General features: G+C 43.8%; 1 protein-coding gene across 4 annotated transcripts in view; it reads right to left on the bottom strand.

Moving 5' to 3' along the window:
• TTC39B (tetratricopeptide repeat domain 39B) overlaps positions 1-24,426 on the bottom strand; it is a 146,719-nt gene extending 122,293 nt beyond the window's left edge. For 3 of the 4 annotated variants that reach the window (XM_044939840.2, XM_006080852.4, XM_025281503.3), the window contains exon 1: positions 24,148-24,426. Coding sequence is in view for 1 of the 4 variants with exons in the window: in XM_006080852.4 (XP_006080914.3) it covers positions 24,148-24,189 (42 nt within the window). In the remaining 3 variants the exon portion in view is untranslated. Of the gene's footprint in view, positions 1-15,444; positions 16,179-24,147 lie in introns of those variants that run through there. The other variant, XM_044939839.2, reaches the window with a different exon arrangement.
• Positions 24,427-25,083: the final 657 nt, after the last annotated feature.

Below are 25,083 nucleotides of genomic sequence, written 5' to 3'. Positions count from 1 at the left end.
CTGTTAATATATAAGACATTTTAGCACATACATGCACCAAGTATTATGCTTTGCATTTCAATATATTGTCTCATATAAGCTAGACAGTGTTTCCCTAAAATAGGTGCAATTATCATTCCAGAGCTAATAAATGGTTTATTACTAGGTCTGACTCCATAGCCTGAGATCCTAACCATCATGACCTAAGAACTTTTCATGTAGAGTTCAGTCAATCAAAATTCCAGCAGATTTTAAGTGGAACCTGGCAAGTAGTTCTAAAATTATCTGAAAAGGAAAATATATTACAGAATTTTCCCTGCCAAATTAAAACTGTGGAAATGGCACAGGAAAATACATATATGTTGATCAATAGAACATAATAAAGAATGCAGATATAAACTGATCAAGAGAACATAATAAAGAATGCAGATATAAACTGATCAATAGAACATAATAAAGAATGCAGATATGTAAACATAGGAATTTATTTTATGATTCAGTTAAAATTTAAGTTGGAGAAAGAATAATGAATTACTTAATAAATGATGCTGAAGAAACTGGTTATCTGTTGGGACAAAAGTGAAATGAAACCCATATGCAAATTTCTAGATACATTAAAAAGATAACTACAAAAACAAGAGATGGATGTATGGAGAGTATTCTTTACAACCTTGAAACAAAGACAATCTTTCTAAATAAGACACCAAACCCAAAAGCCATAAAGAAAAGAGTAAAAGTTCTGGCTACATAAAAATTTTAAACTTCTAAGACAGGCAAGGAGAAAATATTTAAGGTACTGCATATGGACAAAAAATTATTACCTACAATTTATAAAGAACTCTTTCAGGCCAATAAGAAAGAGACAAACAGCCAAAAGAATAATAGATACAGGGTGTGAAGAAACAGCGCATTGAAAAAGAAATCCATAGCCAATAAACTTGGAAAAGTGCACCTAAAAAGTAGTATTATTTTGTCCATAGGATTGGCAAACATTTTTTTAATTGATAATACCCACAGTTGGCAGAGATGTTGGATAATAGAACATATACCGTTGCTACTATTTAGAAGTCAGTCTTGGTATATTCATATTTAAAAAAATGTCATGTATATAGAGCCTATTTGGAAGCTTTGCTGTATTTATTAAAGATTTAAATGCATGTATTATCAAACATTTCAAAGTATACACAGCAGTACTATTCCTAGGATTCTATACTGTTAAAACACACACATGTGCAAGGGTCCATCTATTATAGTACATACTGTATTGAAACAACCCAAATGCTCTTCACAGGGAAGTAGTTAAAGTATGGTACAACTGTATTACCTAATTCTCTTTCTTCGGAGAAGACAATGACAACCCACTCCAGTACTCTTGCCTGGAAAAATCCCATGGGCAGAGGAGCCTGGTCGGCTGCAGTCCATGGGGTCGCTAAGAGTCGGACACAACTGAGCGACTTCACTTTCACTTTTCACTTTCATGCATTGGAGAAGGAAATGGCAACCCACTCCAGTGTTCTTGCCTGGAGAATCCCAGGGACGGGGGAGCCTGGTGGGCTGCCGTCTATGGGGTCGCACAGAGTTGGACACGACTGAAGCGACTTAGCAGCCCAGCAGCAGCAGCAGCAGCAACTCTCCCTTCATTGGGTAAAACGTAAAGCAAACAGAGGAAGTATCTCCCAGATTCATTAAATGCAAAGTCTATTCCTGGGAAAGTCAAACTTCAATGCTATTTTTTTCTAAGGATGGGCAGGGAAGGAATGATAAAGTGAAAAATCATATTGTGGCATCAGATTTAAATCTTTTACAACAGGACTGCTTTGATGAACTACTTTAGTAATGTAAAAAAACAAGGAACAATTTGAACAACATTTTTAAAAGGTTAAAAGCATTTTGCAATAAGCAGATCCAACATATCTAGAGAAAAATTCAAGCACAGTAAGGTAGGATGACATGTCAACTAAATTTGTTTTATAACCCAAATCCTTTTGTGCCCAGTATAAGTGAAAAGCACTTTCTAGAAATGTCTAGACAACTTTTTAACAAAACTTTTTGTTTAGAAATAATTTCAGACTTTCAACATAGTACAAAGAAAGCCTGTATGCCATTTATGCAGATTCATCTAATGCTAATATTTTGTCTCATTTGCCTTATACTCTGTTTTTCCCTCTCCCTTCCCACCTTCTTTTCCCTTCTCTATCTCAATAGATTAGAATTTTTTTCTAAGCCATTTGAAAGTTAATTATGTATATTGTGACCCTTTACCTCTAAATATTCCAGTGTGTATTTTTTTTAAATACAGATATTCTCTTACCTAAGCGCAGTACAGTTATCCACATCAGAAAATTTAACTACTTTAAACTTCTGTCCATTTTCCAATTTTGTCAATTAACCCAATAGTTCTGCTTTGCAGCTTTTTTCCCTGCAGTACAGGAGCTCATCTCAGGTCCACTATTGCATTTAGCTGTTCCATCTCCTTTGCCTCCTTTAATCTGGGACATTTTCATAGCCTTTCTTTGCCTTTCAAGACAGCGACATTTTTTTAGTACAGCCCTCTTTTTTTTTTTTTAATAGAACCTTCCTTATTTAAAGTTTCTCTGACATTTCCTATGATCAGATTCAGTTTAGACTAGTACAGAAGAGACCCTGTATCCTCTTCAGGTCACTTCTAGCTGGAGGCACAGATCTTGTCTGCCCCCACTGGTAATGTTAACTTTGATCACTGGTCAAAGTAGTATGTGATCTCTCCACTGCATAGTTACTATTTCTGTCTTATAAGTCATAAGGACTCCGTGGTGAGACCAGGGTAAGACCAGATCAAGAACATTCTCCTCCCCTAAACTTGTCTCTGTCACCTACAATGATGGCTGCCTGACTCATCTTTCCCAGGCTAGCTGATCACTGTTTTACCACCTCCAGTACTCCCTCCACTTTTACCAACTGGCCTTTAGCATTCTGCTCAAAGTAAATCCCTCCCATCTCCTCCACTTGTCTAGTTGGTCACCATCCATATGGACTCCAGGAGACCTATCTTCAATGGTCTGTAATACGTTACTGTACTTATTTTGATGCTCAGATTGCCCCAGAATTGGTCGAGGCAACTTTCACATTTCTCACTCTTTACTCCCTTAGAGCAAATGCTAATACTCAGAACTTGCTTATTATGAGAATTCTGTTTTGCCAAGGAATCTTACAAAGTGAGACATATCTAAATGTTAACAATAAGACTCAGTGATTTTTCTGAGCCCCCTAATGAAAAGTGAGGCATTTAGCCACTGACCTATACACTTGACACCCTGATATACAGTACAAAATGGACTTTGTTAAAAAGAGGATATTAAGAGTCTACTTGATTTGCTGCCATCTGAAGCTGAGTTTCCTTACTAATTCTTAGCTGATCTAAACACTTAAAAGAACCTAAAGGACCGTCAGCATTTGTATCAGAATAACGGTGCTGGTGCAGGTCTCTAAAATTTAGTCTCTTTAATAATTTTCTTTTAATTAAGAGGAAGAGCTTCATGTTGATGTATGGCAGAAACCAACACAATACTATAAAGCAATTATCCTCCAATTAAAAATAAATAAATAAATTTTTTTTTTGCAAGTTAGGTTTCTCATTTTATTTTTTTTTAATTTTATTTTATTTTTAAACTTTACATAATTGTATTAGTTTTGCCAAATATCAAAATGAATTTGCCACAGGTATACATGTGTTCCCCATCCTGAACCCTCCTCCCTCCTCCCTCCCCATACCATCCCTCTGATAATTATTTTTTAAAAGAGGAAAAGCTACCTATAGTGAAAACTGGCAAGAGTGTGCAGCCAACTTGAAAATAATTCCCTGGTAGATCAGACGGTAAAGAATCTGCCTGCAATCCTGGAGTCCCAGGTTCAATCCCTGGGTTGGGAAGATCCCCTGGAGAAGGGAAAGGCTACCCACTGCAGTATTCTGGCCTGGAGAATTCCATGGACAGAGGAGCCTGGTGGGCTACAGTCCATGGGGTTGCAAAGAGTAGGACACAACTGAGCGATTTTCACTTTTCAAAGTTAAGAAACTGAGAAACATCTGGAAACAACAGAACAAGTCAGAGCAGTCAATGGAGTTTTAATGCATACAAGAGAAATTTGAGGAACTGCAGTACAATTTACAAAGACAAGAGTTCCTGAGAGTCTGATTTATGACTGTAAAGGAAGTAAGTTGTTTCTGGGTTAGAAATAGGTTACACCCATTGAGATATATCCATACAGGATCCAAAAGGCTGAGGTCATCTTCCTGCCCCTTTCTGATTTTTTTCTGCTGTCAAGTAAGCGTAAGAAACAGAACTTGTTTCGACAGCAGTGCTCAGCTTCCCTTCTCTACCGTGGAGCATATAATAGAGGCAGCAGAGGTGTCTCCATTCTGGCTTCCTGATCCCTGAACTGCCATGTGTTGGGAACTTAGTTCTAGAATCATCAGCCACAGAATACCAGCACCTCCCCTAATGAGTCAGTTCTGGATTGGTACAGAGAGCCTTTCACAGAGGCTCAGCCTAGAACCACATCTATAGCCCCAGCCCCTTCCTGCATATTTAAAACATCTGTCTTACATAAACTCGTACACTCCTTCTTACATAAATTACAGCAGTTTCTGCTTCCTGCACTGAAACCTGATAGAGTGAGAGGGATGACAGAGAAGAAAATAAGCAAACAAGATAATGCAGACGGTGGTCACATCTATGAGGAAATACACAGGATGTGTAATAGAGGAAAGAAAGACTGCTTGGAATATGAAACCCAAGGAAAGCAGCATTTGGAACTTGATCTTTAAAGTGAGGATGGAAAGTCGAGAAGGAGCTGGTCATGTGAAGAACTGGTGCAGCCTGCCAGGCTGGGGAAATCCTTAATGCAAGAGCACTACGGTAGAAAAAAACTGAGCATGTTCAAGAAATCTAATGGAAGCTCCGGTGGCTAGAGCAGAGGAACAAAGTGGAGAAGGGCAGGAGATGAGCTGTAGCAGGAAAGCAAAAGTGTGCATTTGATCCTAAATAAACAGTCTGCAGCACAGGAGTAATGTGATTACCATTTGTAAAGGAGCACTTAGATTGCAGAATGAGTGGACTGCAGAAGTGAAACAGTTTGGGTGTCATTTTGAGGGCTCCAGAGAGTTCCGGTACCTTAGTTCTTTATGTCTCAGCACAGAAAAGAATTTAGCAAGAGGCAAGTGATAGATAAGAAGTGATTTACTAGAATAGGACGCCTGTGCTATTTACAAGCAGGTGGGTGAGAGGGTGCTGTGCCCCCAGAACTTACTGGACTACAGCTTTATAATCAAAGGAAAAGTGGGGAGGGGAAGAACTTCTCTTTCTTGAGACATCATGCTTCCATCATCAGCTCCTCTTCCAGGTTGAGCAGGGGAGTTTTGTTTCCACATGGTCAAGCTAGGTTCACAAAGTATCATTTTTTAAGTGTGCAGAGAGTATATTTTAAGGATCATTAACTTAACTGAGCTCACTGGGCAGGATGTAGGTCTCATGGCATCACTCTTTTATTGTTTGGGGGCAAGTCTTATGCTTCTGTTGCATGGTTTCACTGCTTACCAAGCCTGCTTGGTTTTGGGGTTAAAAAACCCTGTTCTCTTGAATAAACATGAATTTACAGGAGTCTCCCCTATTTTTTCTACCAGTGGGATTAACCATTTAATTAATCCCTAATGGGATTAACTATTTAATTACCTACTTTGTCCCTTTACTCTGTCAGAAGACAGGGAGGAAGTGGGGAGACCAGTAAGGATGTTCCCCCAGATATGCAGGGTGAGAAGACAGTGGTGTGGCCTGGGGACACAGTGGTGATAGAAAGGAGCCATGTTTGGGAGGTATTACTAGATTCAACAGGACTAGCTTATGACAGAGACTGGGAGTGGGGGTTGTAAAAGAAGCATAAATTGAGGAAAACAGAAAGGGAAAATAAGGCACAGGAAGGGCTTTTTAGGTTGAGAAATGCTGTTTTAAATTGCTCCCCCAAAGTCTTGTGTTTGCTCCTAAAATTATTATGGAAAGGGTGCTTGTGACTAAATTGCCAAAACTGAAATGGAATGCTTTTCAGTCTTTAACAAAGAGATAGGAGTTCATTTTAGCATGTCACACGTCCCTCAGTTTAACCTAAGCATGTGGAACCTACTTCCTGAGGCATGCAGACTTAAAAGTTCTGTTATACATCAAAAAGGTTGACTCTTATCTAAGTTAAAATGTAATCTCCTTCACCATAAACTACAAAGGGAAGTAAAAGCAAGCAAGTCTTTAGAAGGAAAAAAAAAGATTCTAAGCTAGTAACTTTACTTTTAAAATTTCCGGTGTAATTAGCAATACAGATGGACTTGTGGATGCTCACACTTTATAAAATCATCTCTTATAAAGTCATTTTTACTATTTATGAAGTCAGAATAGTATTGTTTGATAAGAAAGAAAACCTCAATGTTTTCTATTTTGAAAAGTTGGGAGAAACCACCTATGCACACATGCTAGTATTACTAACTAAGCAAATGGCTAGAAATGTGAACACTTCAGGTTTCTGACAGCATTAAGTGTGTGAATAAATTATACTCATCCTCATTTTCTGAACTTTCCCTATTTAGCCCAACCAGATTACATGTGTCATTTCACTCTGTCCAACTCTAGGAATGAAGAAACTATGGCTCCAAGTGCCTTGCCCTTGGTTACCTGGCTTAAGCCAGCCGTCTGCAAGGACATTTACCATTCTTTGTATTTTTTTATAATTTTGTTTATTTTATTTTATTTTTGGCTGCACTGGGTTTTCTTTGCTGTGTGGGCTTTTCTTTAGTTGCAGCAAGCAGGGGCTACTCTCTTGTTACAGTGGGTGGGCTTCTCGTTGTGGTGGCTTCTCTCGCTACAGAGTCTTCCCTGATAGGTCAGTTGGTAAAGAATCCACCTGCAATGCAGGAGACCCCAGTTCAACTCCTGGGTTGGGAAGATCCACTGGAGAAGGGATAGGCTACACACTCCAGTATTCTTGGGCCTCCCTTGTGGCTCAGCTGGTAAAGAATCCACCCGCAATGCAGTAGACCTGGGTTCGATCCCTGGGTTGGGAAGATCCCCTGGAGAAGGGAAAGGCTACCCACTCCAGTATTCTGGCCTGGAGAATTCCATGAACTGTCTAGTCCATAAGGTCACAAAGAGTTGTACACAACTGAGGGACTTTCACTTTCACTTTCTCTTATGGCAGAGTGCAGGCTCTAGACCGTGCGCTTCAGTAGTTGTAGCTCTCGGGCTCTAGAGCACAGACTCAACAGTTGTGACATACAGGCTTAGCTCCTCTGCACAGCATGTGGGGTCTTCCCAGACCAAGGATTGTCCCCATGTTTCCTGCATTGAGAGGTGGATTCTTTACCACTGAGCTATCAAAGAAGTCCCTGTTTGCATTTTTTAAATGAAAACAAAAACAAAACCTTCTCTTCCAAAACCAGATCTGAAAATTAATACCAGCAAATGAATATGGAATATCAAGGTGTCCAAATATGACTAGCTGAAATATTTTATACAATCTTTCTAGAATTTTTTTCTGCTCTGTAGAAGTCCAGCCATCCTTATGTATGATATAAAGCAAAATCCACACACAGTTGCTATTCAAGTGAATGATTGCAACTAAGCATTTATAGTATGGCAGGCTCTGGATGAGTTTTCAAAGTTGCTAGTAACAACTCTCTGAGGTGGCCATTAGAATCCCCCATTGACTGACAGGGAAACTCAAGCTCACAAAGAGATTAAATAACTTGCCCAAGGTCACAGTGCCTGCAAGCGACAGCACCCAACCTACGTCCACTAACCTGCAAGTCCATCCATGTTCTTTCCTCTCTCTCACACACCTTCCTAGGAACAGACACAACAAATCTGAAACTCAGGGGTGCCTGAAAAGAGGCAGACTTCATTTGAGACTTCTACTAAGGTGACAATTCCTTTTATTTAACTGCTAATAGTTTAGAAACGCAAATGCGTGTTTGTCCTTGTAGCAGCAAGCTAAACATGTTGGATAAGTAGCCTCTGCCTAGCAAATGAACTAGAAAATCAGGGAAAGCCATCATCTGTATATACCACACATCTTCTGCTGTATTGCAAACCAGACAAAATTATTCATTTGGACAAGGGTAATTCACTCAGCCCTGGAGCCCGTCTTCTGATGATGTCAGAGTGTGAGAGGCATGTAAGCGCTGACACGAATGCACTCTGCTCTGCAGTTTTGCTTTCTGATGCCTCACATGTTTGCTTTGTCCTTGTCACATATAACGGCTGCTCTTTACTTCTACCTGGGAAATTCTGTTTTATCCTGATGACTTCTAATTTTTCAATTAATTTAAAGGTGAAAAACATATTGAGGGGAGAACAGATGGGTACAAGGAATGTTTCTGGGATCAGGAAAATATTCTTAAATTGGATTGTGATAGCTGCACAATTCTGTAAATTTATTAAAGATCATTGAACTGTACACTTTAAAAGGACTGAATGAATGGCATGTAAATTACATCTCAATAAAACTCCTTTTTAAAAAAAAAAAAAAGAATATTGAGATAATGCTAATAAATTATGGCGGTAAATTCTCCTTTCTTGACAGGCTAAAGATATCCTGTTGTTAGAAAGCACTGAAGGGGGTCCTTTTGCTGCTTTCTGTGGGTGGAAAGTTCCATCCTTTCCTTCCAGGACATCAAGGCTCTTACATGCCACACCCTGCTGGCTGTCATAGCATGTATGGCCAAAAAGGAATATTTCTCCTTGGAAGCAGCCAGAAATGCTAAATAGTCATTGAACACCTGGAGGGGACTGGAGGAGGGCATGGCAACCTACTCCAGTATTCTTGCCTGGAGAATCTCATGGACAGAGAAGCCTGGCTGGCTACAGTCCATAAGGTCACAAAGACTGAAGCAACTGAGCATGCGTGCACCCGGTGGGGAGGGAAAAAGGGAATGTCTGGAAAGGCTGGAACAGAAATGGTACCTGAGGGAGGTCTTCAGCAATGAACAGGAATCGGCCTGGTGAGGGAATGAACAGTGGATGAAAATGCTGAGAAGTGAGAAAAGCAGATGGAACCTGGAAGGGGAGTTATAAGCACTTCCACACGGCTGCTGTTCAAGGTCCTATAGGAGGGCAAACTCCTGGGAACCACTCTAGACCTACTGAAGAAGAATGGCTTGTGGTGGGACCTGGGATCATGCATCTTAAAAAGCCACCCACTCCCCTCACCAGGTTCCCTATGCACCCTAAAGTATGAGAACCGCTGAGCAAGGTCTTAATAAGCTAGGTCTTAATACATCATGCTAAAATAAGATCATGGCATTCGGTCCCATTCCTTCAGGGCAAATAAATGGGGGAAAAAATGGAAACAGTGGCAGATTTTATTTTCTTGGGCCCCAAAATACTGCAGAGAGTGATTGAAGCCATGAAATTAAAAGACACTCCTCCTTGGAAGAAAAGCTACGATAAACCTAGACAGCATATTAAAAAGCAGTGACATCACTTTGCTGAGAAAGGTGTGTATAGACAAAGTTATAGTTTTTTCAGTGGTCGTGTATGGATGTGACAACTGAACCATAAAGAAGGCTGAGTGCTGAAGAACTGATGCTTTCAAACTGTGGTGTTGGAGAAGAACTATTGCGAGTCCCTTGGACTGCAAGGCGATCAAACCAGTCAATCCTAAAGGAATTAACCCTAAATTCCTTGGAAAGACTGATGCTGAAGCTGAAACTCCAATACTTAGGTCACCTGATGCGAAGAAGTGACTCATTAGAAAAGACACTGATGCTGAGAAAGATTGAAGGCAGGAGTAGAAGGGGATGACAGACTATGAGATGGTTGGATGGCATCACTGACTCAATGGACATGAGTTTGAGCAAACTCAAGGAGATAGTGAAGGACAGGGAAGCCTGGTGTGCTGCAGTCCATGGAGTCGCAAAGAGTTGGACACAACTGTCTGAGTAAACAACAACAACATCATGCTAAGGTGTTTGCATAATACCTCAAAAGGAAGGAGATGCTGTGGACAGATTTTAAGCAGCAAGGTGAGGACGGATTTGAGCTTCAAAAAGATCATGGCACATAGCTTTGGAGGCAGAGCAAGAATCCTAGCACACCCTCGAGGACCTAGGAGTACCCACACACTGCCACCTCCTTTACTTTTTAACCTCTTAGACTAAGTGCCTGCTAAGTTGCTTCATTCACATCTGACTCTTTCTGCCCCTATGGACTAGCCCACCAGGCTCCTCTGTCCATGGGATTCTCCAGACAAGAATACAGAAGTGGGTTGTTAAGATCTCCTCCAGGGATCTTCCTGACCCAGGGACTGAACCCATGTCTCCTGCGTCTTCAGCATTGCAGACAGATTCTTTACTGCTGAGCCACCTGGGAAGCCCCTTAGACTAAGTAGTCAAACACGTATTTACCTCTTATAGGCCACAGTCTCCTATTAATATCTAGGTGCTTTATGATCTTATGAAAATATCATAAGAATTTTGATATTCACTAACATGAAGGACAGAGAAGGCAATGGCACCCCACTCCAGTACTCTTGCCTGGAAAATCCCATGGATGGAGGAGCCTGGTAGGCTGCAGTCCATGGGGTCGCTAAGAGTGGGACATGACTGAGCGACTTCATTTTCACTTTTCACTTTCATGCATTGGAGAAGGAAATGGCAACCCACTCCAGTGTTCTTGCCTGGAGAATCCCAGGGACGGGGGAACCTGGTGGGCTGCCATCTATGGGGTCGCACAGAGTCGGACACGACTGAAGCAACTTAGCAGCAGCAGCAGCAACATGAAGGAGGGGACCATCCTGCACAGCCTCACATTTGGACAAACTAGAAGTTACCACATATATCACTTGGGTGTCAGGGGGCAAGTGTCATTTTCAGAATATTATGGACACGACCAAGTCTCTTGCTGACTAATATGAACACTGTTCTGCTGAAACAGATGGCCCATTGAGCCCATGTTTGTGCTCTCTTTTGTGGTTAATGGTTTCCCCTCTCCACTCAGAGAGGGAGAGGCGTGAGGACTATAAACTAGCAGAAGTAACTTCGCCGGAATCCTGAGATTAGCCTACGTAGGAATCCAGCTGGCAGAGCAGTCTTGTAGGACTCTGCATGGGCCTATCTTTATACAAGGCCAGTTCTTTATTGGGTTGAGAAATCTTGGTCAAGTATCCGCAACATGCAGATACTTAATAATAATTATGATGATGGCTGACATTTGCACTCCAAATGCTAAGTATTTCATAGGGCATTAATCCCCACAATAACCCTGTAAAGCAGGTTCTATTATCCCCATTAGACTGATGAAGAAACTGAAGCTCAAAGAGATTAATTCATCCAAGGCTGTACGTGAAGGAGCAGGGATTCCAACCCATGTCCGTCCGACTCCAGAACTTGTGCCATAGTGCTTCAGGGGATGCATTAAAAGAGTCTGAGTTTCCCAGTTTTGGATGCCTAGATGAGTATTAAGGAAACAAGCAAATTTAATTCATAAAGCTTACAATACTTTATAAACAAATTCACATACAGTCCTAGAAACCACATAGTACAGGGGTCAGCAAACTGTCTCCACAAAGCACCTGTAAGTATTTAGGCCACGGAGGCCAAACAGTCCATGTCCCAACTACCAACTCTGACATTGTGTGAAAGCAGCCCCAGGTAACACCTAAACAAACGGGCAGGTCTGTGTTCCAATAAAACTTTATTTATAAGAACAGGCAGGAAGAAGGCTTTATTTGTCCTTGCAGCAAAGTTTGCCACCCCCTGACCTAGTGGAAAGGGCACTGAATGCAGAAACACTTGGCTCCTAACCTTGACTCCATGCCTAAGAGAGCTGGGTCACCTTGGGTCGGTTACTGCCTGACTGTGTCTAGGCTGTGTACTTCTGCAGAAGTTTCTCCCCTATGGACTGCAAAAATGAGGTAAAATTATATTTAGACACACTAAAACAGATTCCCCATCAAACCCACAAATAATAAACAGTGGCAGCAATACTTTAAGGTAAAGCAGAAGGGAAAAGAGAACTAACATATTAAGGGTGCTACCATCATCCCTGAATATTCATTAGAAGGACTGATGATGAAGCTGAAGCTGCAATACTTGGGCCACCTGATGCAAAGAGCCAACTCATTAGCAAAGACCCTGATGCTGGGAAAGAGTCAGGGCAGGACGAGAAGGGGTTGACAGAGGACAAGATCATTGGGTAGCATCACTGACTCAATGTACATGAGTTTGAGCAAGCTCTAGGAGATGGTGAAGGACAGGGAAGCCTGGCGTGCCGCAGTCCATGGGGTCGCAAAGAGTTAGACAGGACCGAACAACTGAACAAAAATGTGCCAGCTGCTTTGTAAAGCAGATTCTTATTTCAACCTGGGTCAGCCTTATGGGGCAGGTATCATTATTCCTGTTTTATAGATGAAAAGCATTAGGCAAATTCAATAACGTGTCCAAGGTCACACAGCAAATGGCACGAGAAGCCTAGATGGGAACCCAAGCCAGGAGCAGCTGGAGCAGCTATTCTTGAACAAGGGCTAGGCTAACGATTTTACACAGAAAATGGCATCTGAGTGCTTCTGGGAGGGGGTCGTGGAGTCAGGCCTCACTCCCCTCTTTCAGGACTCTCCCACTCTGTCATCCATGTTGTCCGCCTCCTCTCAAAAAATATCCTACCCCATTTGGCCTGAGAAAAATAAAGTGAGACTCTGAGGTTTGTTGCCTTTAGTTCTGAGTGGAAAGACTGTGACTCATGCTTGGAAAAAAGACTAGGAAGCCCAGAACTTTGGGCCAAAGCTGCATCTATAGAAGCGGAGCGAGAGAAAAGGAGGACAGAAGACACCCTCAGAGAAACCAGGACTGGTCCTGCTGACCGCACCAGAGTTGTGGGTCCAGGTAGCTGTGCGTCTGAGCACTTAGCTGAGGGTAAGAGTCTGTGTGACAAAACACAGTCTATGGAATTACTAGAACATGCCTGACTTGTCTGCCTCCTTAACCAGTGCATCTCAGTTTACAGTCATCAGCTTAAAACTAAGTACTTTGGAAATGGGGCCAGGAAACAAGAAGATGAAACCAAGAAATGGGATTATCATTGCTTCTATTAAAAAAAAAAGAAGTAAAAGATACACAGTTCCCATATGTGACAGGATACATGTGTCAAACAAGAAAATTGGAGGGAAAAAAACTCCTTAGCTGAGCGTTCAAGGCCTATCCGATTCTGCAGGAACACACACAGCACTGCCTTCCTGCCTCTCACATACTCTTTGCTTCAAACTCCACCAAGCTCCCCCCATGCTCCCCATTGCTCGTTCCCCATTGCTCCCTCTGCCTGAAGGAATCAAGCAGCGACTGGCTGCATGGTTGCCTGCTAAAATTCCACCCCTCAAACTCCAGATCAAATGTCATCTTCTAGACCATAGCTGTCAGAGCTGAGAACTTCAGAAACAGATCATCAATGTCAACTGCTCCAGGTTACACAAGAGGAAACCAAGGCCCAAACTGGTTCAGCCACACAGCTGGGCAGTAAAGATGAGGTTTGGAAACCAAGTCAGCTGACCTGGGGGTGGGGGTAGGGAGACGTGTCACCGCCATCCTCCAGGTGGGTGACTACCCCAGGAAAGCTCTCTTTTCCTCCTCCTCCCAAAGCACCAAGTGCCAACACACACTCTCCAAACTCCGCTCCGTTCCAGGCGACAGTGGATTTTGTATCTATATTCCTCATCACCTGATCCACAGAGGTCAAAATCATGTCTTACCCATTATGTTATCCCAGTACCTAGCCAGGCCTGCACAGAATGGGCCTTCATGGGACTGTAACACTCATTCAACAAAACAAAATTCCAGAAATTCCCCTCCCTCCCCACCTCTGGTCCTGTCTCCCTCCAGGCAAGCCGCCTCCATGGTCTCCAGAGGAGCTACCTACAGCCCAAATCTCACCACACCTCTGCTCAGTTGAAACCCTTAAATGCCCACTGTGCACTACACAATATCCATGACTCCACATGAAAAGCCTACAGGAGCCCTTCCTATCCTTCCAACCTCATTTCCTGCCACCAGGAGAACCACAATCACTTCTTCACTTCCATAAAATGCAAGTGTTAGTCGCTGAGTTATGTCCAACTCTTTGTGACCCCATGGACTCCCACCAGGCTCCTCTGTCCATGGGATTCTCCAGGCAAGAATACTGGAATGCGTTGCCATTCCCTTCTCCAGGGCATCTTCCTGACCTGGGGAGCAAACCAGAGTCTCTCGCATTGCAGGCGGATTCTTTACAGCCTGAGCCACCAGGGAAGCCCTTACTTCCATATCTTATGCCTGCTATTCCCTCTCTCCAGGATGAACTTCAGTCTCTTCTCCATGCCTAACCCCTTGTTCCTGCCAGATCCAGAATGTCTAAGAAATGGCCTCCTCGGGGACACCACCCCTGATTACCCATTCCCTCCCCTCACTCTGGATGAGATGCCCTCCTCTGTGCTCCCAAAGCACCCCAGCATCCCTCCTCCATAGTTCTCAGCAAAGAAAACTGCATCTATTTGTTCACACACAGACCCCCACCTCTCACTAGACATTACTGAGGACAGCAGCACCTGGCATAAACCCAATACATTGTTAGACTGAATATTCTTCTCCCTCACTAGTTACAATCAGATCCAACAAATATACGTAGCGCATTATTTTACTAAAATATTTTACAACATACATCCACAGATCTCAGGAAAAAAAAAAAAAAGAGCTCTTACTACACACCCTCATCTTTCAATAATGAGCCAAAGATCTGTAAAGGCATTATGAACTGCTAGGCAGTCAACACATGAGAAGTCCCTTTGAGAGAGGTGTGGTGACCTAGCCAGTATGCTCAACCAGCCAGAGTCGCTCTGGGTGTGTGACTGACCCCCACTAGGCACGGGGATAGAAAAGAAGAGTTCTGACACAGTTGGTGATCAAGGGTGGGGGTCTGACAAAGGGAAGCCCTACAGGGTCCTGGGTACTCATCTCCTGGCAAGTGAGCACACAGTGACTTCAGGAGACCCTCCTGAGCTGGCAGCTAGGGCCACTGAGACTGGGAGCCAGGAAGCTGTCAACAGCCAGCCAGATGGAAACCGGGAGCCTCACAGAATTCACAGTATCCATTTCATACTGCAGATAATTACTAACAGCACCCGTGTGCAGGGAGCTAAGATGGGAGAGCAAGCAGCGCACCCAAAGAAGGACTGACTCCTACCAAAGAAGCACGCCTGCACTGCTGGACTCAAGGGGGAGGGAGGAGATGTCAGGCAAAGGGGACAGGAGAGAAAATGAGGGCAAGTTTCACCCTCGTTTCTCATCTGAGAAAGTGGCATTCCCAGGAATAGATGCGCTTTCAAATGACTCAAAATTGAACATGCCAGGAAAACTGCCTGTCTGTTCACTAGAGCTGACATCCAGGCTGACAATAAGCTGCTGCCATTTTTTCCCCTCTTACTCACCTGCAGGACCAATTTACAACCTCCCTTCCATAACCTTGCCCAGATCCATTCACTCAGAAACAAATGGCCGAGCTCCCTCAATGAGGAAGTCACAGTGAGCCACGCAGGTGAGTTTTTTGTGCCCGAGGTCCGCGCCCTCCACAGCCACGTGAAGGCCGAATCCTAGCCACTCCTCTTCTCGGGTAATAGCGCCTCCGCCAGCCGGCAGTCATCAGTGACTGGCTCCTCCCTTCCCGACTCCACTGCCTTTCAAATAGGCCAATTCCATCTCTCGGTTCTCGCTGAGAAGTCCCTCCAGTCGGGCCTCCTCTCTTCAACCCCATAACTTTTGCTCCACCCCAGTCATCACTTCCCACTTGAAACTGTAGCAACAGCCTCTTTGCCCTTCCACCACCTCCACAGACTGGCTGCAGCAACTTCACCAGATTTAGCTTCCTAAAATAAGTATACCACTCTTGCCTAGTTAAGACACCCTCTGGGTCCTCATTTTTTGCACCTCTCAGCCCTCCAAGGCTCTCCACACTCTGAGCACCCTGCTGACCCCAGGCTGCGCTCTCCTCCCCGCCCACGCCTGGGCCTCATCACACTTGCTCCACCCAGCACATCCTTCTAACTCAGTTCAGGGAGCCAGATTCCTCCAGCTCCATTCTTCTTTCTCAAAATTACCTCTCCTATTGGGGTCTCTTGTGTTTCCATACACATCTTAAAATTTTGTGTTCTACTTCTGTGAAACATGCCATTGGTGATTTGATAGGAATCTAAAGGTTGCCTTAAGCAGTATGGTCATTTTAACAATATTGATTCTTCCAATCCAAGAACACAATATATATTTCCATCTGTTTGTGTCATCTTCCATTTTTTTCATCAGGGTCTTACAGTTTTCAGAGTATAGGTCTTTGCCTTCTTAGGTAAATTTATTCCTAGATATTTTATTCTTTTTGATGCCATGGTAAATGGGATTGTTTCCTTTATATAAACACTACTATACACAAAACAGATAATCAACAAGGACCTCCTGTATAGCACAGGGAACTATACTCAAAATCTTGCAATAACCTAAAATGGAAAAGAATCTAAAATATATAAATACATACATATATATATACACACAAATATACCTATATGTGTATACATATAATGGAATAACTTTGCTGTACACCTGAAAATAACACAAATCAACAGTACTTCAATAAAAAAAATTTTTTTAAAGACCCAGTTCAAATACCACCTCTTCTTTAAAGTCTTTGCATGTGTGCTAAGTCACTTCAGTTGTGTCCAACTCTTCGTGACCTGACAGACCGTAGCTTGCCAAGCTCCTCTGTCCATGGGATTTCCCAGTCAAGAATACTGGAGTGGGTTGCCATGCCCTCCTCCAGGGGATATTCCCAACACAGGGATCAAACCCAGAGGTCAAACCCGCATCTCCTGCAGCTCCTGTATTGCAGGAGGATTCTTTACTGCTGAGCCACCTTTGCCAGCCCCTAAACGAAGGCAACCAACCATTCCTGTTTGGACCTGTTGTCCTGGAGTTATTACTGAAAGCACCATATTGACTTTCCCAGGTCCCTGCTGTGGATGATAAACTATATGGCTCTCCTACCTAAAATCTGTGCTGTGCTATGCTTAATCACTGAGTCGTATCCGACTCTTTGTGACCCCCATGGACTGTAGCCCAGCAGGCTTCTCTGTCCATGGGGATTCCCCAGGCAAGGATACTGGAGTTGGTTGCCATGCCCTCCTCCAAAGGATCTTCCCAACCCCTGGGAATCGAACCCAGATAGAACCCAACCCAGGGATCGAACCCATCACAGGCAGATTCATTACCATCTGAGCCACCAGGGAAGCCCACCTAAAATCTACCCTGACCCAAAGATAGCACTTGTTACTTGTCTCTTTCGCTACAGTGTGCGTTCCTCAAGAGCGATCAAGCCATCTCATCTCCGTGTGGACTTCCAGCATCTGAAGACTGCCTGCACCTGGGGAGGTGCTCAGTGAACACAAATGGAATGAAAGAATGAATCTGATTGGAAGAAAATTGTAGCAATCAGTTTTATCTAGACAGCATCTAAAATGCCACTAGGGAAATTTTCTAAATCACAATTAAACCAAAAAAATCCTGGGCAAAAAAAGCAAGCCATGGAAGCATCTGTCACATAAACCATTTCTTTCCCTAACCCAGTGTTTTCTCAACTTTTTTTCAATATTGTCCTCCCACCTTGAAAGCCTTTTCAGACATTTTTCTCCTAACCCTATGAAATGTTAATAGCACAGAAATATTTCTGTACTTTATACATAAAAAAGCAAATATAAGGTTTACTCTTTTTATTCAAGAATAGGTTCAGAATGACAATAAAAATGTTAAATTACATTTTCTATTTTAAGGTTATTAACATTAAACTTTATTACTGTATTTACTGAGCAACTTTCAATGCAATTTTAATGTAAAATATTATGTATCAGAATACATATAAAAATTACCAATTTCTACATAATAATAGCAATGTAACCAAATTTTTCAAAGACTTTAAAAACTGCTCCTTTTCCAGCAAAGGTAAAACAATTGAAAAAAAAAAATCTTCCTAAACGTTATTTTTAATGAACTTAACTTTTGTTTTATATGATAAAATCATTTTTAACTTATCCAGCTGCTAAATATTCATTCAGATATCATTAATATTTTTTTCTTTTTGATACTTGACATAGTTATTGGTAAGCTCAATAACTCTAATAAATAAGAAAATAGAAACTACTTTTATTTAATTTTCAAATCCCAAGTCATACACAGAACAGTAAGGGCCAAACATAAGCACTTAACATCCACAAGACAGCCCAAAGCAGCCCATACATTTAAGGAGGTCACCAAGAGAGACAGACTTCAGGATTAAGCTATTGATGGTCAGAAAGGTCTCCAGCGATAGCCATCTATTTGCCATAGGTTTGTAATAATAACCTTGCATACATTCTGTATATCTTCCATGAACTTCATGTCAAAGTTGCTTGTGTGATACACAAGAAAAACCAATGAGAGAAATTTAAATGTTAAGAAACAGTATTTTGGCCACCAAGGTTTGAAGGAATGTCTGGAACCACTGGAATGTCTAAGAAGTTTCTGTCTTCCTCCAGAACCAATTTTTGCTGCTTCTGAGGTTGCAAGCCCTAACCTCTTATGGTTCCCACATTTTTCCTCCTAGCACCTAAAGATAAAAAAACAAAAACACCAGTTTACCTAAGAAAACACCCATTCCACAGCTATCATAAGAGCCCTACTACTACCATCATCTCCTTGGGTACTTCAAAGGAAAAAGGATTCCCATGTTATCAGCATTTTCCCAAAAAAAGGAGCCTCCTTGCCTCTAAACGTATAGACTTTCAGAGCTTGGAAGAACACTCAGGGCTCATGGCACCCATTCATCTTCAGATGAGGAAACACAGAAGAGCAATAAGAGGTTGAGAGCCTGGGTTAGTCAAGGTCACTCTTATCGTTATAGATAGAGACCTCGTTAGTCTAGGCCCCTGTTGTATCTTCAAGCTAGCACCAGGCTTGGCACATAACATAATCAGATGTTTGTACACTTAATGAATGAATGGCTATTGGGTAAATGAGTGACAGAGTTGAGAGCCCAGTTCACCTAATTCCTAACCTACTACTTTTCCAACTAAACCACCTGGTTCCCTTTTACTTCCATGTGAATATCAAATAATGACCTCAGCCAGTCAGTTCAGGTGCTCAGTCGTGTCCGACTCTTTGCAACCCCATGAATCCCAGCATGCCAGGCCTCCCTGTCCATCACCAACTCCCAGAGTTCATTCAAACTTATGTCCATCGAGTCGGTGATGCCATCCAGCAATCTCATCCTCTGTCGTCCCCTTCTCCTCCTGCCCCCAATCCCTCCCAGCATCAGAGTCTTTTCCAATGAGTCAGCTCTTCGCATGAGGTGGCCAAAGTACTGGAGTTTCAGCTTTAGCATCATTCCTTCCAAAGAAATCCCAGGGCTGATCTCCTTGCAGTCCAAGGGACTCTCAAGAGTCTTCTCCAATACCACAGTTCAAAAGCATCAATTCTTCGGCACTCAGCTTTCTTCACTGTCCAACTCTCACATCCATACATAACCACTGGAAAAACCATAGCCTTGACTAGATGGACCTTTGTTGCCAAAGTAATGTCTCTGCTTTTCACTATGCTATCTAGGTTGATCATAACTTTTCTTCCAAGGAATAAGTGTCTTTTAATTTCATGGCTGCAGTCACCACCTGCAGTGATTTTGGAGCCCCCCAAAATAAAGTCTGACACTGTTTCCACTGTTTCCCCATCTATTTCCCATGAAGTGATGGGACCAGATGCCATGATCTTCGTTTTCTGAATGTTGAGCTTTAAGCCAACTTTTTCACTCTCCTCTTTCACTTTCATCAAGAGGCTTTTCAGTTCCTCTTCACTTTCTGCCATAAGGGTGGTGTCATCTGCATATTTGAGGTTATTGATATTTCTCCCGGCAACCTTGATTCCAGCTTGTGCTTCTTCCAGTCCAGCATTTCTCATGATGTACTCCGCATATAAGTTAAATAAGGAGGGTGACAATATACAGCTTTGACGTACTCCTTTTCCTATTTGGAACCAGTCTGTTGTTCCATGTCCAGTTCTAACTCTTGCTTCCTGACCTGCATACAGGTTTCTCAAGACGCAGGTCAGGTGGTCTGGTATTCCCATCTCTTTCAGAATTTCCCGCAGTTTGTTGTGATCCACACAGTCAAAGGCTTTGGCATAGTCAATAAAGCAGAAATAGATGTTTTTCTGGAACTCTCTTGCTTTTTCCATGATCCAGCGGATGTTGGCAATTTGATCTCTACCTCCTCTGCCTTTTCTAAATCCAGCTTGAACATCTGGAAGTTCACGGTTCACGTATTACTGAAGCCTGGCTTGAAGAATTTTGAGCATTACTTTGCTAGTGTGTGAGATGAGTGCAATTGTGCGGTAGTTTGAGCATTCTTTGGCATTGCCTTTCTTTGGGATTGGAATGAAAACTGACCTTTTCCAGTCCTGTGGCCACTGCTGAGTTTTCCAAATTTGTTGGCATATTGAGTACAGCACTTTCACAGCATCATCTTTCAGGATTTGAAACAGCTCAACTGGAATTCCATCACCTCCACTAGCTTTGTTCGTAGTGATGCTATCTAAGGCCCACTTGACTTCACATTCCAGGATGTTTGGCTCCAGGTGAGTGATCATACCATTGTGATTATCTTGGTCGTGAAGATCTTTTTTGTACAGTTCTTCTGTGTATTCTTGCCACCTCTTCTTAATAGCTTCTGCTTCTGTTAGGTCCATACCATTTCTGTCCTTTATCAAGCCCATCTTTGCATGAAATGTTCCCTTGGTATCTCTAACTTTCTTGAGGAGATCTCTAGTCTTTCCCATTCTGTCGTTTTCCTCTATTTCTTTGCATTGATCGCTGAGGAAGGCTTTCTTATCTTTCCTTGCTATTCTTTGGCATCTGCATTCGAATGGGTGTATCTTTCCTTTTCTCCTTTGCTTTTCACTTCTCTTCTTTTCACAGCTATTTGTAAGGCCTCCCCAGACAGCCACTTTGCTTTTTTGCATTTCTTTTCCATGGGGATGGTCTTGATCCCTGTCTCCTGTACAATGTCACGAGCCTCCATCCATAGTTCATCAGGCAGTCTATCTATCAGATCTAGTCCCTTAATTCTATTTCTCACTTCCACTGTATAATCATAAGGGATTTGATTTAGGTCATACCTGAGTAGTCTAATGGTTTTCCCTACTTTCTTAAATTTAAGTCTGAATTTGGCAATAAAGACCATCAAATCTAAATTAAGTGCTTGAAAAGCTTCCCAGCTCTTTTAGTTTCACACATCCAGTAAGTTTAAGAGCAGGGTCTTGTGCACCTGTGGTAGAGCACTTCAGCCCATTGAAAGTGAGGGACTTTCCACAAATAAGCTAAGGGTACCGGGTCTACAAGGCAACATTTCTTACTTGCTTACCCGCCTTGAGCTCTTTTCTAGAGTTCTTGTTCACATGCCACATCTCCCTACCCAAACTGAGAACCATAGAAAGTCAAAACTGCCTTCCCTTTCTAAGGTACCTGCCAAGTTTAAGCACAAAGCAAATGTTCAATAAATGTTTGCAACATTTATTCTGGTGGAAGCGGGGCATCATGAGGGACAAAAGCAGATTTGGCATGAACAAAAGAATTCGGTTTGTACTTTGCTCATTTCCTAGAACCAGTATAGTACCTAACATGTAACAAGGGACTAATAGTTGGGGGATTTTAAAAAATGAATAAAAGATATAGCCAAAAGTGAGTAATTATTAAGCTTTGTCTTCAATTCTGTAGTCATTCATTCACTCCACAAATACATATTACCAACTATCTTGTGTGCTAGGCTCTCTGCTGCTTTGAAACCTAATTTCCCCCAGAGTTAGAGCCATCCTCCCTAGCCAATGCCTGGCATTCGGTTCACCTTGCAGGCAGAGGGCACAGCTAGCGTAGCCCTACGTCTCAATACCTATCGTTCAAGCATTCTCTCCCAACAGTGCCCTGAACTAAACAATTACATCTAAGTGTTGCAAAACAAATAATCACAATTAAGGGTTGCAAATCTTTTTCATCAAGCCCAGGAATTTAAATTTTTCACTCCACATTTACTAGCTACTCCCAATCTTATTTCCTCAGGCACAACGCCGATTAAAATTGTTATACATAGAAAAGTGGCTGACAACTAGGCTAGCACATCAGCTTGAGACCACACTGTAAAGAGCCTTGCATGCCAAGAATGTACGTGCATGCTAAGTTGCTTCCTTCGTGTCCAAATCTTTGCAACCCTATGGACTGTAGCCTGCCAGGCTCCTCTGTCTGTGGGATTTTCCAGGCAAGAATACTGGAGTGGGTTGCCATGCCCTCCTCCAGGGGATCCTCCTGACCCAGGGATAGAAACCAGGTCTCCTGCACTGGCAGGTGGATTCTTTACCACTGAGCTACCAGGGGAAGCCCCATGCCAAGAACATGGATAGTTAATTTAATATACAGCTGTGCTGTGCTAAGTCCCTTCAGTCCTATCCAACTCTTTGTGACTGCATGGACTGTAGCCCACCTGGCTCCTCTGTTCATGGGATTCTCCAGGCAACAGGAGTGGGTTGCCATGCCCTCCTCCAGGGGAATCTTCTCAACCCAAGTATTGAAACTGCATCTCCTATGTCTCCTGCATTGGCAGGCAGGTTCTTTACCACTAGGGCCATACAGCAGAGAGTCATAAAAACCTTTAAAGGAAACAGTGAATGTACAGTCAGAGCACCAAGAAAGTGTTACGACCTTGATTACAGAAACGATCTAAGACAAGAGGAAAGAAAAAAAGCTGGCTCCAGGTCATACCAAAAAGACAGTCTAAAACTACAAATAAAGAAAGGCTGTCACAGATGAAAATGGCAACGAATAAGCCATTTCATCCTTTGCTTTTATGTCTAATTTAAAAGTTCCAACAATAGACGCAGCCATGCAAACTCTAGTTCATTGATCGGTCGTTTGAAGTCCTCCTTGGAAGGCACAGGCTGTAAGAAAGCTTCTGGACAGTCCGGCGTGCCCTCTTGTCGGCCAGTCGTGTAAAAGAGCTGGAGCTTGGGTTTTGTTTTGTTAAGGGCTACATTTAAAACACAGTATTAATTGCCAGAAGTTTCTCGACATTGAAAAGATGGGCAGGAATCTTAGCCCACCAACTCCAAGATCTTCCACTATTGCATCATTTGAAATGAAGCCTCCTCAGGCAGCGACTTGTAAAATTCAAGTCAGGTAAAATGGCAGCAGCAGCAGCAGCTGCCGGCCGGCGGCTTCAACTTCAAGAGCGAGCAAGAGAGCGTGTCTCTGCGGAGCTGCCAACTGCTCACAGCAAGTCAATAAATCAACAGGTCCTGCGCGCGCGCCCGAGGGTGCTCAGACCCCGGCGCTCCAGCCACAGGAGGAAGTGGCTAATTACTTAAAGACAGTACAGAGACTGCAGTTGAAGGTCGGAGTCGGTTCTCCCGGCGCCTTCCCTCCGTCTACCCACCCACTCTGGAAATCTCATGGTGAAAGCACCAATTTCTAGGCTGCTGCTCCAGGCCCCTAGCCCTCCGACCCAAGGACAGCTCTGCCTTGCCCGCTGGTGCAGACAACCCGAGGGCTCCTTCTTCCTCCTGCTGGCCCCCTCCTCTCATCGACTGCAAGCCCTTCGATTCTGCCACCGAAAACTTCCATAGAAGGTGAGATTCCCAGATCAGGAGACGGTTCCACAAACTCCAAAGCGCCAGTGTCGGAACTTCAGGGTCAGACCCCATAAAGCCTAGGCGTCCCTAGAAAGGCTCAGAACTGCTCTATACTGCGGGTCCTGCTCTCCGCGCGCTCGCACCCATCCACTAGCCGCCCGGACGCGGTGCCCTCGCTTCCCACGACCCTAGGCGTGATGCCTGGAACCTCAGCAGCGCCTCCAATCCGAGCGCGGCAGAGACCCTCCTCCCTCCAGCAGGGACGGACTTCCCAAGGTCGGGTGTCCCCACTCGCAACCCCCGTCTCCTCCGGTCGGGAGACTGTAGGTTCCAGACGGGCAACCAAGGGGGCGGGGCCTTGGCCGTCCCCGCCGAGCTCGCTCAACCCTGCAGAGCTCGCTCACCCCTCCAGGGCTCCAGGGGTAGTGCCCACACTCCCCACCGGCCAGTACCTCGTCCACTTCCAACTCTGCTCCGTTGCCGACGAGCGCCATGTTCCTCCTCCGGCTGCCGCCGCCCAAAAACCAAACAGGGCGCTCAGAACCAACTCAGTTTCTCAGCCCGGGGCTCAGCCCAGCGCCAGCACGGGAGGAAGAGGGCGGCCCAGCGCTCCCGCCGGGTCCCGGGCGGGGCCAGCGCGCTGCTGAGCAAGTGCTTTCCCCGCCCCCGGCGCCTGCACATCCGCCGAGCATCCATTTCTCAAGCCGGCGCCGGGTGGCCCCCTCGACATAAGCTCCGCCCCTTGCAGGCCTCGCCCCACCCTCTACGAGGCTCTGACTAGAGAAGCCAATCAGATTCTTGCAACGTGTCTCCACCTCCAGGCAGCATCCACTTCGGATCCACTTGGGCGGGGTCATTCCGTGGGCGGAGTCACTTTGTGGGCGGAGTCACTCGGGAACCTCGCAGGTCTCTCGCACCCTGTGGAAAGGTATTGAATACCTAGGAGTATTCTAGCGCTCTGTGCGGAGGCTATTGCTCGCCAGCGGCCAAGAGAGCACCGGCTTAGCGTGGCCAAAATGAAAGCCACGGTATCCCCGAGGCCCATTTGAAGCGTCCACCTGGTCCCTGAGCCAATGCCAAGTCCCTTCCCCCGCCAAGTGGGCACTGCGTCTCGCAAATGGCGAGGCAACCTCGCGTCAAGGTCACCAGTCACCCAGAGGTGTTTGTCATTGCACCTACCCAGACACTGAGGGACATCGTCCTCCCATACAGGGATGATGTGTTTGCTTCTGTGTATGTCTGATAAATAAATTAAAAATCATGGGACAGATATTTATGCAACTTAGAGTTCTCTTCTTCCAATATCTGTCACAATGACCCCTTTTGTAATCCCAAGTATATGTGCATAAGTCGTGTTTGAACTATGTACCCATGAGGGTAGGGATGCT

This window comes from Bubalus bubalis, chromosome 3 (genome assembly GCF_019923935.1).
Source record: "Bubalus bubalis isolate 160015118507 breed Murrah chromosome 3, NDDB_SH_1, whole genome shotgun sequence".
NCBI lineage: Eukaryota > Metazoa > Chordata > Mammalia > Artiodactyla > Bovidae > Bubalus > Bubalus bubalis.
The sequence above is the reverse complement of the archived record's forward strand: the minus strand, read 5'-3'. Positions and strand labels throughout refer to the sequence as shown.